The 13,666-nt window shown below is 35.4% G+C and overlaps 1 protein-coding gene across 1 annotated transcript; it reads left to right on the forward strand.

The window, feature by feature from the left end:
• Window positions 1-10,361: 10,361 nt before the first annotated feature.
• Window positions 10,362-13,437, forward strand: LOC308516458 (small ribosomal subunit protein eS17-like; the record flags this gene model as incomplete). Its single annotated transcript, XM_081087411.1, has 2 exons — window positions 10,362-12,867; window positions 13,339-13,437. Exons 1-2 carry the CDS (start codon window positions 12,553-12,555, stop codon window positions 13,435-13,437), a joined length of 414 nt encoding a protein of 137 aa, XP_080943537.1. The 5' UTR covers window positions 10,362-12,552.
• Between the last annotated feature and the right edge of the window lie 229 nt (window positions 13,438-13,666).

Raw genomic sequence — 13,666 nt, forward strand, 5'->3', positions numbered from 1 at the left:
GTGTTGAAGTACCAGGAATGTGGCCTTAAGCTTTATGATAGTTTCTGAAATTTCTTGATGGGAAATAAATTTTTTGTATGATATACAAAAATGTAAAAATATATAATATTAGCATAAACCATATATGCTGATAATAATATATATCAGATTGAATAAATCAGCCAGTGTTGAAATCCATTTGCAATAATGATGTCATGGCTCAGTGGGTGAGCATTGACCTATGAACCAGAAGGTCATGGTTCAATTCCCAGTTAGGGCACATGCCCAGGTTGCAGGCTAGATCCCAAGTGGAGGGTGTGCAGGAGGTGTCTGATCAAAGATTCTCTCTCATCATCGATGTTTCTATCTCTCTTTCCCTCTCCTGTCCTCCCTGAAATCAATAAAAATATATTAAAAAATAATGATGTTTTGAAGCAGTAGCCCTGTAAGTTTCTTGGTGTAAAAAAAAAATAAAATAAAAAAATAATAAAAAAAAATAATGATGTTTTACATAATTCTTAGTAAACATTAACATTCTAATGTAAATTAGTAAAGTCGTTTTGGAGAATAGTTTTAGTACTGACTAACATTGTAAAAATAGTTTATGTATTTAGACTCAATGATTTCCCTCTAGGAATATATGCTACCAAAATGTATACCACAGATATGTGTAAAGATGTACATACAAATGCGCTGCAGGATTTGTTCCAATATAGAAAATTGGATCAAACTTAACAATCCAGAGTTACAGAAATGGGTAACTTATGATATATCCATGATATGGAATACTATGCAACTACTTAAAAATGTAGTAGATTTATATACATTGAGTGGCCAGATTATTATGACCACCTGATGTTTGTAGGCAAATTAGCTATAATTTTGTGCTGAAGTTTCTAGAAGGCCAAACCATTATAAATAGGGAAGCAGGTTGTTTACCACAACAGTAGAAGTGATTTTTTTCTGAAGATATGGGTAAAGAACACAATTTAACAGCCTTTGAACATGGGATATATATATATATATATATATATATATATATATATATATATATACTATAGAATGGCATGAAAACATTTCAAAAACTTTTTAAAAGCAAGTTATAGAATATCTTTAGTAAAATCTTAATTTTGTTTAATAAAATAAAACATATAAATATGTCTGTGCATGTGCGTGTTAAGTAAATGCAGAGAACATGATAGACACAGAGGCTCCATCTCGGAGAAATATAGTTGGAATGGTGGATGGTATGAAGATGGATGTTCACAATTTTGATATTTTATACAATGAAGAATTGGTGGAAAAGGCAGAAGAAATGTATATAATGAAAGTAAATAATGCAGAAATATGTATTGAGTTTTTTATGAATTCATAAGTACTATCTCCTAAATTGAATAACTTCATGTGCCATAACATGGTCATACAAAATGTTAACAGTTACAAAATCACATCTTTAAGAGTAGATTTGATTTGGAGCACTTTTCCTCACCCCAGCTTTTCAGGTGTTAGTTGGAAGGAAGCAATCCCCACTTTCATCAATGTGGCTCTTGTAGCCATTGGCTGTATATTCTATCCCCTCGTGTAAGCCTTCCAGGTTGACTAAGAAAGTATGGTTCAGATCAGACTGTCAAACCCCAGAGGGAAGGTAGGGGAGGGTGGGGGTAAGGGAGAGAGATCAACCAAAGAACTTGTATGCATGCATATAAGCCAAACCAATGGACACGGACACCAGGGAGGTGAGGGCATGAGTGGGGGTGTGGGGGGTAATGCGGGAGGGGATAAGGACACATATGTAATACCTTAATCAATAAAGAAAATTAAAAAAAAGAAAGTATGGTTTCTATTTTGGGAACTTGAATTAATTCGTATCTATCTTACTTATGACTATTGCTTTAAAGTTTTTTGTGTGTGTTTATTTTTTTGTTTTGTTTTTGTTTATTTAGGGAGAGAAAGTGGAGGGGAAAGACAGAGACAGAGAGAAAGATAGCATCATCGATGTGAGAGAGACGCATAGATTGGCTGCTGCCTACATGTGCCCAAACAGGGCTGGGAGTTGAGCCTGCAGCCGAAGTACGTGCCCTTGCTGTGTCGGAACTGAACCCGGTACCCTTTGTGAGCCAACACTCTACCCACTGAACAAAACTGCCTAGGGCTGCTTTAAACTTTTAATAAATTAAGGTACAGATTCCCTTTGCCCTTATACTTAACTTTTATATATTGTCCTCATTGCTTCTAAGTGAGTTATACTGTTTTTGGAAGTTTTTTAAAATAACAAATATCATAAAGCAATTACCGTACTTCCTGGTATATTTATTAATACTTAACTTATTTTTATAATTTTTCTTTCCATATTTTTGTCAGTTATGCCTTTGTCATTATATCAGTTTTATGATCTTAGTTGAAACGTCTTTATTCTTCCTTTAAAGTTTTTATTCTCTTATGCCTAGAATTTAGACCTCTAAAGTCATTTCTCTAAATTTCATTTTTCCCCTCTCACTATAAAGCAATGATTATAAATATTTTAAGAGTGCTTTATCATTATAAGGTACAATCTTAGACATTTTTCCTTGGAACACTTTTACGAATTTTATCAAATTGCTCTTATTACATACATTTTACAAAAAGGAAACTAAGAGATATCAAGAGAGTTGTACTTAATTACTGTCAGTCAATGTAAACCTCAGATTATCTGAACCTAAATCATTTATCCTCTTGTTCTTCTCATCACACTACATGGCTACTTCCTGATTTCCTTTGTCACTTTCACAGGTATTTTTCTAAAATAACTTCAAAAATCTTACTTTGTCGTAGCATTCCTCCTACTTTCTTTATCTTTCCTTTAATTTTCCTCAAACTTGGATGCACATCAGAACTTTTCAGGGAAATGTTTAAACTATATAGCTTTCTGGACCAACACACACATTCTATTTTTAATTTTCATCACTGACATTTGACCAATAAATATTTATCTTATGTATTTATCTTTGATTTTTATACTTGTATTAATTTTGTACAGGGTCCTGGTTGGATAATGTTTGAAACCTAAAAGTAACATGAATCCTTAACCAACCTAATAGTCATGACAGGTGCTGATCACCACTAACCATGTTCTAGCCTTGGGACATGTGAACTCTTCTTAGTGTGTTCTCCTAAGACCCATACATCACCTCATGGCAAGTGGTTTTCATCAAAAAGAGAAAATATCTGGACAAAGTCATTTTATACTCACCTCTTAATTCTTTCATCAGTCTCCCCTCCAACTCACTCCTCCTTTTCATCTAAGAGGAGCTACCTCCTGTATTTCAGAGAGGGGCCCATTGTGACTGATTATGTAGTCTTTCTAGTTCACCTTTGTTTGTGGGAGGGGCGTGGTAGTTATCTGGGAGTTTTGATGATGCTTTTCCTAGTAGGCTGATGTGCTCCTTTACCATGGCTGGACCCAACTGTCTATACCAGTGATGGCGAACCTATGACACACGTGTCAGAGGTGACAAGCGAACTCATTTTTTTGGTTGATTTTTCTTTGTTAAATGGCATTTAAATATATAAAATAAATATCAAAATATAAGTCTTTGTTTTACTATGGTTGCAAATATCAAAAAATTTCTATATGTTACACAGCACCAGAGTTAAGTTAGGGTTTTTCAAAATGCTGACATGCCGAGCTCAAAAGGTTCGCCATCACTGGTTTATACTGACCAATTAAATCATGACATTATATGGTGTCTGAGCTGCAACTATTGCTTTTCTGAAGCCATGTGCAGCTTTCTTCAGTTTGTGTTATTTTAAATCTTCTGTTGCCCTTACTTTCCCGAATAGGCATTCTTATGGTTTATATCCTTAAAGATCGTGAACAGATATTTTGTCTTTTTTATTAATTACTATAACTTCATTACCTAGAAATATTCTTGGTTCATCTTTGGTAATAACTATTCACAACCTGTCCATGTCTGGCTTACTACAGAAGTGATTATCCTCACCTGTTATGAGGTAAGGATTAATTGATAGTCAAAGGAATCTGAGAAAAGTTTGCAAGCAAATATATTTACAGCCCAAGTGAAACTATCCTGATTTTCTACATAATATATAATAGAAGATTATCACTAAATTTATCACTCCATAAAAGCATGTAGTCTAATAAACAACTCATTAAAAAATAAAAATTCAGAAAACCAATCAATTTTTTGAAAGACAAAGAAACAATATATTTGCAGTATTCAAGTTCTGGTGTAAACAAGGATCTGCTTAGAAGAGAAATGAGTCCATCATTTTTTCATGGAATAATCTTCTTTAAAATTAGAGTAGGACATTTACAGAAAGCAAATTCACATTCTTGTTCAATTTTCCTCTGAGTCACGTATAAAAACCATAAATAATCCATTATCGTGACAGAATCAACATCCGTCTTCCAATTCATTAGTTGCTAGTCTAGTCTCCTTTCAATCTTCTGCTCTCATTTATATCATGCTTGTTTCTTTTACTCTATTAAGTACATTTTTATTAATTCTCACAAGGGATACAAATGTGTACAAATTCCTTCAACAAAGCACCTTTCCTTTCCACCTAGCTCATCAACATTATTAAATAGTAAGTCCACTTGAACCACAAATGAAATTAGTTCATCGGTGCTGAATCATACCTGCCTTTATAACATAAGTCAATTTTACTTCTAAAATATGTTGAAAAACAAATATAAGAAATTATATGGCAAATAAATAATAAACTCCTGTCAGTTAACAGGATAGTGAGGTGCATTAAATCTGATCCAGAAACTATGCTTCCTGCTGTCGCTAAAAATGTAAAGGAAATGTGAGCTCTGGCCTTAAGAAGCTCCCAGAGAAGTTGGGAGCAAACTATTTTCAGATATTTAAAAGGCAGTGCCAGGCAGCAAAGAAGAACAACTAGCCATGGGAGTTAGGAAAGACTTTCCAGTGGTGGTGGCGTTTAATGGAGAGAGGTTTGCAAGATCTGGGCAGTGAGAAGGAAGTCGAGGACAACAATGTGGAAAGCCTATGCGAAAGGCATGGTGTTTTAGGGCCTGTTGACTCTGAAATGTGCACGATTTGGACTTCCTGGGGAGAATGCTGGTAAAGCTGTTAAGGTATATAGAGTCTAACTTTATAAAAATAAAAGGTTATACCATCACCATGATATTACTTTAGATAATCACCTGCAAAATATCTGAAGAAACAAATACCAGTGTCAAAACATTTTACTGAAGGCGAAGTCTATAAAATGGGGCTTTCTTCTGACTCTGTTCTCTCAATAACCACTCTTGTCCACAAAGCATGAATGACAACTTTGATGATTAGCAGCTTTCAAATGAATGTAGACATTTGGTTTAGATTGCTTCCCTGGATAAGTTAGAAATACCACGGATGTTGTATAGCTCCAGGCAAGGGATTGACTTAACACAGTTCCTATTTTCAGAGGGAGTAAAATGTGGGAGTAGGTGTAGCTCAATTACAGTCTCGTCTCTGCTTTCAATCCTGAACTATTACTCACCTAGTTGCCAGCAAGGAACAAAGATCTAAAAGCTGAAACCATCGTTGCCTATAGATTTTCTCTGTGTCTTTATTCACACCATTGGCAGAATTACAAGCCACAGAGCTTATTTCTGTATTTGAAAAGCCAATCTAAAAAGCTATGGAGACTGGCCTGGCCAGTGTGGCTCAGTGGCTCCCATGAACCAGGAGGTCACAGTTCAATTCCAGGTCAGGACACAAGCCCAGGTCGTGGGCTCTGATCCCCATTAGGGGCATGCAAGAGGCAGCCAATCAATGATTCTCTCTCATTATTGATGTCTCTCTCTCTCTCTCTCTCTCTCTCTCTCTCTCTCTCTCTCTCTCTCTCTCTCTCTCTCTCCCCCTTCTATGAAATCAATAAACATATATTTTAAAAAGTAAAATAAATAACTATGAAAATTGTATTAATGTCAATAGCCATTAAATCCTGAAATTTCTAAAAAGTTTAATATGAAAACAAAATAATTCTGTTATTGGTGCAAATTTTAAAAAGTGCTCAGAGTTAATTATATAGAAGCTTATTATAAACAGAATACAAATTATCTTTGACTCAAATAAGAATTTAAATTGCAATTTTCAAGGCTTTTAAAAAAACCCTGTTTTATCCGCTGAACTCAATTAACCAATTATTAAGTAAACATAAATTTCTATGTAAAAACACATTTTTTAAGTTTAGCTATATAGTCTGAGGCTGCCAAGTTCATAAAGAGAAGCTACTGAACCAGCCAGCTAGATCAATTCCATGCTGAGAGAGAAAAGATGCATTTTACACCTTTCTCAGGAAGAAGCCACATGATCTGATGACAGGATCTCCATCTCTAGGAAGCCTGTTCTGCAGTTAGTTGAACTGGGTAGAGAAGTGGCTTGAAAAGGAACAAAAACTAATGGTGATAATAATTTTTCTTTTTGTGAGCATTTATTATGTACAATGTACTTAAATAATTAACCAGTACTGTTGCACTTATCCTCACAGCCTATGAGTTAGGTAACATCATTAAAGTGTTCCCCTGAAAGAAATGTATTGTTACATTGTCCCCCTGGGTTACTCCTGTATGTGGATGTCTCTTGCTCCCCACATTTCTCCAGCTATAGAGACAATAGTTATCATGGGATCCACGTCCTTCTGAATCTATTGAAGTGATGTGCTGATTATTATATCATAGAGGTTATTGCTTGTTAAGAAATTATGCAAGTGCTGCACAACAAAGAACACTTATTAAGCATCTATCATATTCACAGATCTGTAGAGAAAAACATTAGACAAAATCTATGAATATAGATAATGATAGTCAATATACTCAAAAGATAGTTTACTTCTTTCTTTTATTTTCCCTTGTGGTTATACAATAAAGATTCTGAGGGGATTTTTCTGTTCCTCCACTTAATTATAATGTATTTCTGTATGTATGGTCAACCTGCAGAGCGCTTTGATCTTGTCATTATACATGAATGTTTGAGGAGGTATTTCTATCCTTATTTAATATGTATTCTGGACATGCACTAAGTAAATATCATTGTAATATTTCTCTGGCTTTCATGGCTGTGCCAGATCAAAAAGAAAAACATTAAAAGGTAACATAAACCACAACTAAATTAATAATTATCTATGGGTTGGATTTAGAGATTAAGACAAAAAATGACATCAAGAACTGAAATCCAAATTGAAATCCTTTGCTAGTGTTTAAACAAGACTACAGACTTCAAAGCTGAAAGTGTTCTTATATTTGTGTGTTAGGTGTTCTTAGTAACTAAAGATGTCCCTTTTCAACAATATGTTATTTATAAGTAGAATCATGACTATCCTATTATTCTAGTATTATTTGGACATCTGAAAAGTTTTGAGCTACTTTAATAAAGCATCAATTTTAGAATCTTAAATAATTGTCCATGATTATAAAATAGACAATGCCAGAATATGACATTTTGATATAAAAATAATACATTATCAATAGAATTCATGCCTTTAAATAAAGCCAAGGTCCTTAAGATTTAGATTTTGAAAATATATAAGCATTAGGATAAAATGTTCAGAGAAAAAACACAATTTTATTTGATGTATAAATTATGAAATACTAATTACATTAATAAAGTAATAATTAATTTGTCATCAATCCCATAATCCTATATAATAAAGAGGTAATATGCAAATTGATTGTCATTCCCTCACCCAAGATGGCCACCCCCATGTGGTCACAAGATGGCTGGCAGGGGAGGGCAGTTGTGGGCGATCAGGCCAGCAGGGGAGGGCAGTTGGGGGTGACTGGGCCTGCTGGGGAGAGCTGTTGGGGCAATCAGGCCAGCAGGGGAGCAGTTAGGCTTTGATCAGGCTGGCAGGGGAGTGGTTAGGGACAATCAGTCAGGCAGGCAGGCGAGTGGTTGGAAGCCAGCAGTCCCAGATTGTGAGAGGGATGTCCGACTGCAGGTTTAGGCCTGATCCCACAGGTGGACATCCTCTGAGGTGTCCCAGATTGGAGAGGGTGCAGGCCAGGCTGAGGGACACCCTCCCCTCCCCCAGTGCATGAATTTCGTGCACCAGGCTTCTAGTATGGAATATAAAAGTCATTTGAAAGTGATAATCTAAGGAAATATAAAATAAAGCATTACTTTGAACACTAAGAAATGTAGAAATCATAATGTTAGTGTGGTTAAAAGGTAAAGCTCATTTTAAAAGATAAATTCATGCATGATAATTAGTAATAGAAGATTCATATATATATATATATATATATATATATATATATCCGCAAATATATTTCCAATAGTCTCTCCAATAATATAATAGATTTAATATGCTTTTGATCATTCACAAATACTGATTAGTTTTGATGTATTGTGGAGATAGCAGGCGGAAAGAGAGCACACAAAAAAGACAGGATCTCTAACATTCAGTAGCTCGTTACATGTAGGATGAGAGTCACACACTTGTATTAACTACAAGTGTTTTTGCAGCAAAAAGACAGGAGTAACTTCATAGTAATAAAACTGTTAGCTCATTCAGGATTAGAAAGATGTTCTTAAGTGATATTATTGTTTGATATTCTGAGGACAACTTTGCCCATACATAAAGAATCTTGGCACCAGTAGCCGATTCAGAACTCTGGTCTAGAAGAACTGGAAATTTGAAACAGGCTAGGGTTTATCATGTACTTATGAAATTGAGAAGTTACAATTTTCATCATTTAGAAGACCTCAAATATCCTCATTCAAATTCCCCTCTCAAAACTCCCTCTACATGTACCTGCAGTGTTATTAATCACTGATCATGTCTGAAAGGATCTACTGCTCTTAGAATAAGAATCATATTTCTAATGTTTGAGACATTTCCATTGTGATGCTCACAACTATTTTAAAATTTATGGAATGGTGCTTCAGTCTGTTGCAAATTGAGAGCATATGTTCACCAGTGACAAGAACCAGAACAATACCATACATTTTATGAACTGTTAATAAGTGTGTAAACTGGTTGTTTTGTAGCCAAAACTCTGTTACTACTGGCATTAGTTGACTTTCCAATTTGGATTTCTGCTTGAAAATGAGTCTGTTCTAAAGTTATAGCTCGCTTTTTGCCCTACTTTTGCTCAAAGTAGGATCGGATTTCATTTATGGAACATAACTTTAGGAGGAAAAAGAAATGGGGCTGCACTGTTGCTTCTTTGTTCTTCGGCGAAGCCAGCATTCTCTGTTTTGGACTTTGTGCTCATTTCCAGAAATTTAGCAGGCACCAAAACATGTCTGTTGAGTACACTTGTCAAACCTTGTCCTTTCTTTTCAATATATGGTTCTAAAATGGATAGATTAACATCCCTAGCATGGCATGTCAGGTTTTGGAGAGTGTCTCTGTATGAAAAACAATTCATTATCCATATTTTGTAAATGTATATAACAAATCAGATGGTTTCTTCAAATATACTTTTAAACTAAAGAGCATTTTAGATGTAAATGATAATATTTTATTACTTTATTTTAATATCACTTTGTATATGCAGTTCCCTCCCCTCATTTTACTTCCTCCCATTCAAGATACCTCCTCCAATAGATTAGCATTATCATTAACAAATGTTTAGCAGTTATCTGCAATTTTTTTAAAAAAAAGTTGTTTCAGGAATTGTGTACTTCAAAGATAGAAGATATAATTCCTGTGCTTGAGGGTTTTTTCTTTTCTATCAGTCACCCAAAGTTCATAGTTTATACTAGGATTTACTCTTAGTGTTGTACATTCTATGGGTTTGACAAATTTATAATGACATGAATTCTCCATGATAGTATTATACAGACTATTTTAACTGCTCTTAAAATCCATTTAGCTCCTCCCATTCCTCCTCTCACTTCCCAAACACCTCAGGAAGTTTTGAGATATTTGAATACATAGGCAGAGGGGAAAAAATAGCAGCCTTCCATAAATATGTTCCTAAAGAGTGTTTGCAAAAATAAATATAGAAAGGGTTCAGGAGAGGAAATGATCACTCTGGCCTGAAATGAGCAGCAAAGGCTTAGCTTAAGTGGAACGCAACAGGAGAATCAGAATCTTGAATAAGTAGATAAATAGAGGAAAAGGTGTTCAGATTGAGAGCCTGAGTGAACTCTAGAGGTAGGGTGTGTATATGATAGGTTTTTGGTATTTAATATGTGCTGTTTTAACAATTCTTATAGGACCCAAAGACCTTCGGGAACATGTTTGTATCACGTCATGCCTAGTATCAATGAAGTGAGTCACTGATGTTCAGAGATTTCATTCACATCTGACCATAGTTTCTGTTATTCTTCCTCAGTGGCCTATTTCTAATGGGAAGTTTCTTAAAGATCTGGGGCAGTATTGTTAGCCAAAATCAAATATTGAATCTTTTTTTTTTTCTCTCTCAGTGGATACTAATTAGGTCATCTTGTCCCAGGTAGAAGTGTAATATAAAGGAGTAATGAGATAAGTTTGGAAATGTTGGGAGTTACAGGGAATATATAGTCAGAAATTACCAGGAAATATATGTTGAACACCTATTGTGTATTAGTTACATTGTGTTTACTACAGTGAAAAATCACTGAAATTTATCTGTATCTACAAATTTATTGATTCATAAAGAACACAAAATATGAAACAGAGAACACAAAGACATATGGTTTGATTCTGAATTGGGAAAGCACATACTTAAATACTGAAGGTCATAGCTATGAATTAAAGCCTACACTAGGAGCCTTAACACTGGCAGAAAGCACACAACTCTTAAAAAACATCTTTTATACAAATTCAAGGGGCCTCTCATGTATGTTATCAGTCTTGGTACACATTTCTTGGTAAATGCGTGTCTTTTCTGTTTGGGGTCAAAAATAGAATTCCTGTAATAATTACTAGGTGGAGAACCATTAACTAGAAGATGATGTCTCCAGGGGATAAAACAAGAATGACAGTTTTAGATTATGTAATGTTATTTTAACAAGGAGTTACTCAACAAAAGCATTTGGCTCTGTTGAATTGTAAGGACATAGGCTACAAAATATACGTAAATAACAGTGGACACAGTGGACATTTTTTGCCTTTAGTCAAAGGGCACTGTCAACTGGTGAAAGGGCCTTCTAGGTACTCCCAATTATCTAAAGAGGGAGGGTAATTGCCTTTCTTTTGATAACCCTGAGTGTACTTTGATACTCACACATGGTCATATTGAGAGCCACCTAGGCTGCAGGCAACAGTGTTAATCCTGAGTCTGAATGGAGAAACATTATATATCATAACAAAGAACAGTTGTTTGAGATTGTTGCCTGTTTCGCAGTAAAAATTTTTCTTCTTTTCATTAATAGGCAATTGAAAATGTACTATATAAGCAACATCATCACTCTGAGCAGTAAGATTAACTATGAAACTCAGAAAACCTTGTAAATTTGGGCTAATTTGGAGAAAGGTCAGTATGAATTTTAATATTGTTTCATTGATCTTTAATGTAAACATTAATTTGAGCTAATTAAATACTTACAAGTTGAAAACTTGCTGCAACTGCTTCAATAAATAGGTAAGTTTATGAAGATATTTTAAAACCTGTTTTCTTAGGCAAATAAAAATGTTTCCTACAACGAGGCTTACACTCTCAATATACTTCACAAATCTTACAGTGTGTGTGAGTAGGGAACTCAATTCAACCCTCCCAGAGAACTGCCAGCAGGTTGGCTTCATTAGTCACCACCTATGCATGAAAACTAGTCATACGCTAGTTGTACACTCACTTGAGAATAACAAGGTGTGAAAGGCTTTTGTATTCAGTTATCTGTATAACTTTTCCCCTAAAATATATTTAAAATAATCACTATGCACAGTGTATTATGAGCCTCAATTTCCATTCTATAAATTTTGAGATATAATATTTGTCCTACTGATTATTATGAGGATCACATATACATTATTTTTCTCAGGTGCACATAACATATATGTGAAAGTTTGTACTGAGACTCTAAACAATATTTTGTGTATGCTAAGCATTGTTAATAGTATGCAAGAATGGAAAATTTGTCTATATTTGCAGTACAGATTTCTTGAAAAGTACCCTCAATTTCTTTTTTGTCCTAAAATAAGCAACTCTCAACACTTCATGATATCTAGGCCAGTATAGATTAAGTTTTCTCTACCAGATTGTAAAACTGACCACATTTATCTTTTGGAATCTCTTATAAAAAGATGGAGGTGCTCTGTCCTTGAGTTTGAGCTGGTCTTGTGTGACTTGCTTTGACCAATAGAATGCAATGGAAGTGATATTGAAGCCATTTTGAGCCCTGGACTCAAGAGGCCTTACATTCTTGTGCTTCCTCTTGGAACCCTGCACCAAAATATGAATAATCCCTGACTAGCACCCTGGATAATGAGAAACCACATTGGGGCAGACATAAGCCCTCCAGCTGGAGGTCATTTTAAGCAATTTTCCAGCTCATAATGCAGCTGCCTACAGAGGATGAGAAAGCCCTATCGAGTTCAGAAAAACCACCCAATTGAGCTAATCTTAAATTTTTGTATACAAAATAAAATGGCAATTGTTTTGAGCGGCTAAGTTTTATTGTCAATAGTTATGACATGGGCCACATGCGCACTAAGACCACAAAGAAGGAGGCACAGGTCATCATCAAGAAGTACTACAGGCGCCTGGGCAATGACTTCCACACCAACAAGTGCGTGTGCAAGAAGATTCCCATTATCCTCAGCAACAAGTTCACGGGCTATGTCATACATCTGATGAAGCAGATTCAGAGAGGCCCCATGAGCGACATCTCCATAAAGCTGCAGGAAGAGGGGAGGGAGAGGAGAGATAACTATGTCCCCGAGGTCTCAGCCCTGTATCCGGAGATCATTGAAGTTGATCCTGACACTGCCGGAGACCAATTCCAGCATGTCATAATTTCAAGAGTTTCTTCAAAAGTTTGATGGAACTTGGGGACTCAACAGGGTTGATCACACCTGTTGGGAATGGCTGAGGGCATTTCCCCAAACCTGAAAAGGGATGGTTGGTTGCTGCCAGACAGCTCAGGGCATCTTAATCTACATGTTATTGCCTCTTACTGGCCAAACACCTGAACAGCTGTAGGCTAATTCCCCCATTCTGACAATGCTTGTGTATACCCTTTGAAGTGTATATCTCTGCCTCGCCTCAGGACAAGTTGTGTTAATAAAAAGCATGGGGTCCTGAGATGAGGAGAACTTAGAATTTAGATCTTAATTTCCTTTAAACTAAGCTCCTCTGACCCCCAAATGCCTTTCAAAATTATATTTCATCTCTGGACTCCTATTTAATCTATGCACAGCCTTCTCCAGATTCCCGAACCCTTCTTAATGCTGGGACAAGAACCCTGGCATGACACTAAGGAAATGCTGAAGCTCTTGGACTTTGGCAGTCTGTCCAATCTGCATGTCACTCAGCCTACATTTGTGATGAATTTCAAAACACCTTGTGGAGCCATTTAAATCTTTTTTTTTGTGCTGTAATATTATCAATACACTATGGACAAATAAACAAAAATAGCTATGAGGCAAAAACCTAATTGATACACCTACCAATGGTAATAATACAGAACTAATGCATTAAAGGTTCAACTCATATAATCTCTTTCATGTCATTCATTTTTCTTTTTAAAAAATATATTTTTATTTACTTCATAGAGAAAGGAAGAGGGAGAGAGAGATAAAAACATCA

Source organism: Myotis nattereri (assembly GCF_964212035.1).
Source record: "Myotis nattereri genome assembly, chromosome: 3".
NCBI lineage: Eukaryota > Metazoa > Chordata > Mammalia > Chiroptera > Vespertilionidae > Myotis > Myotis nattereri.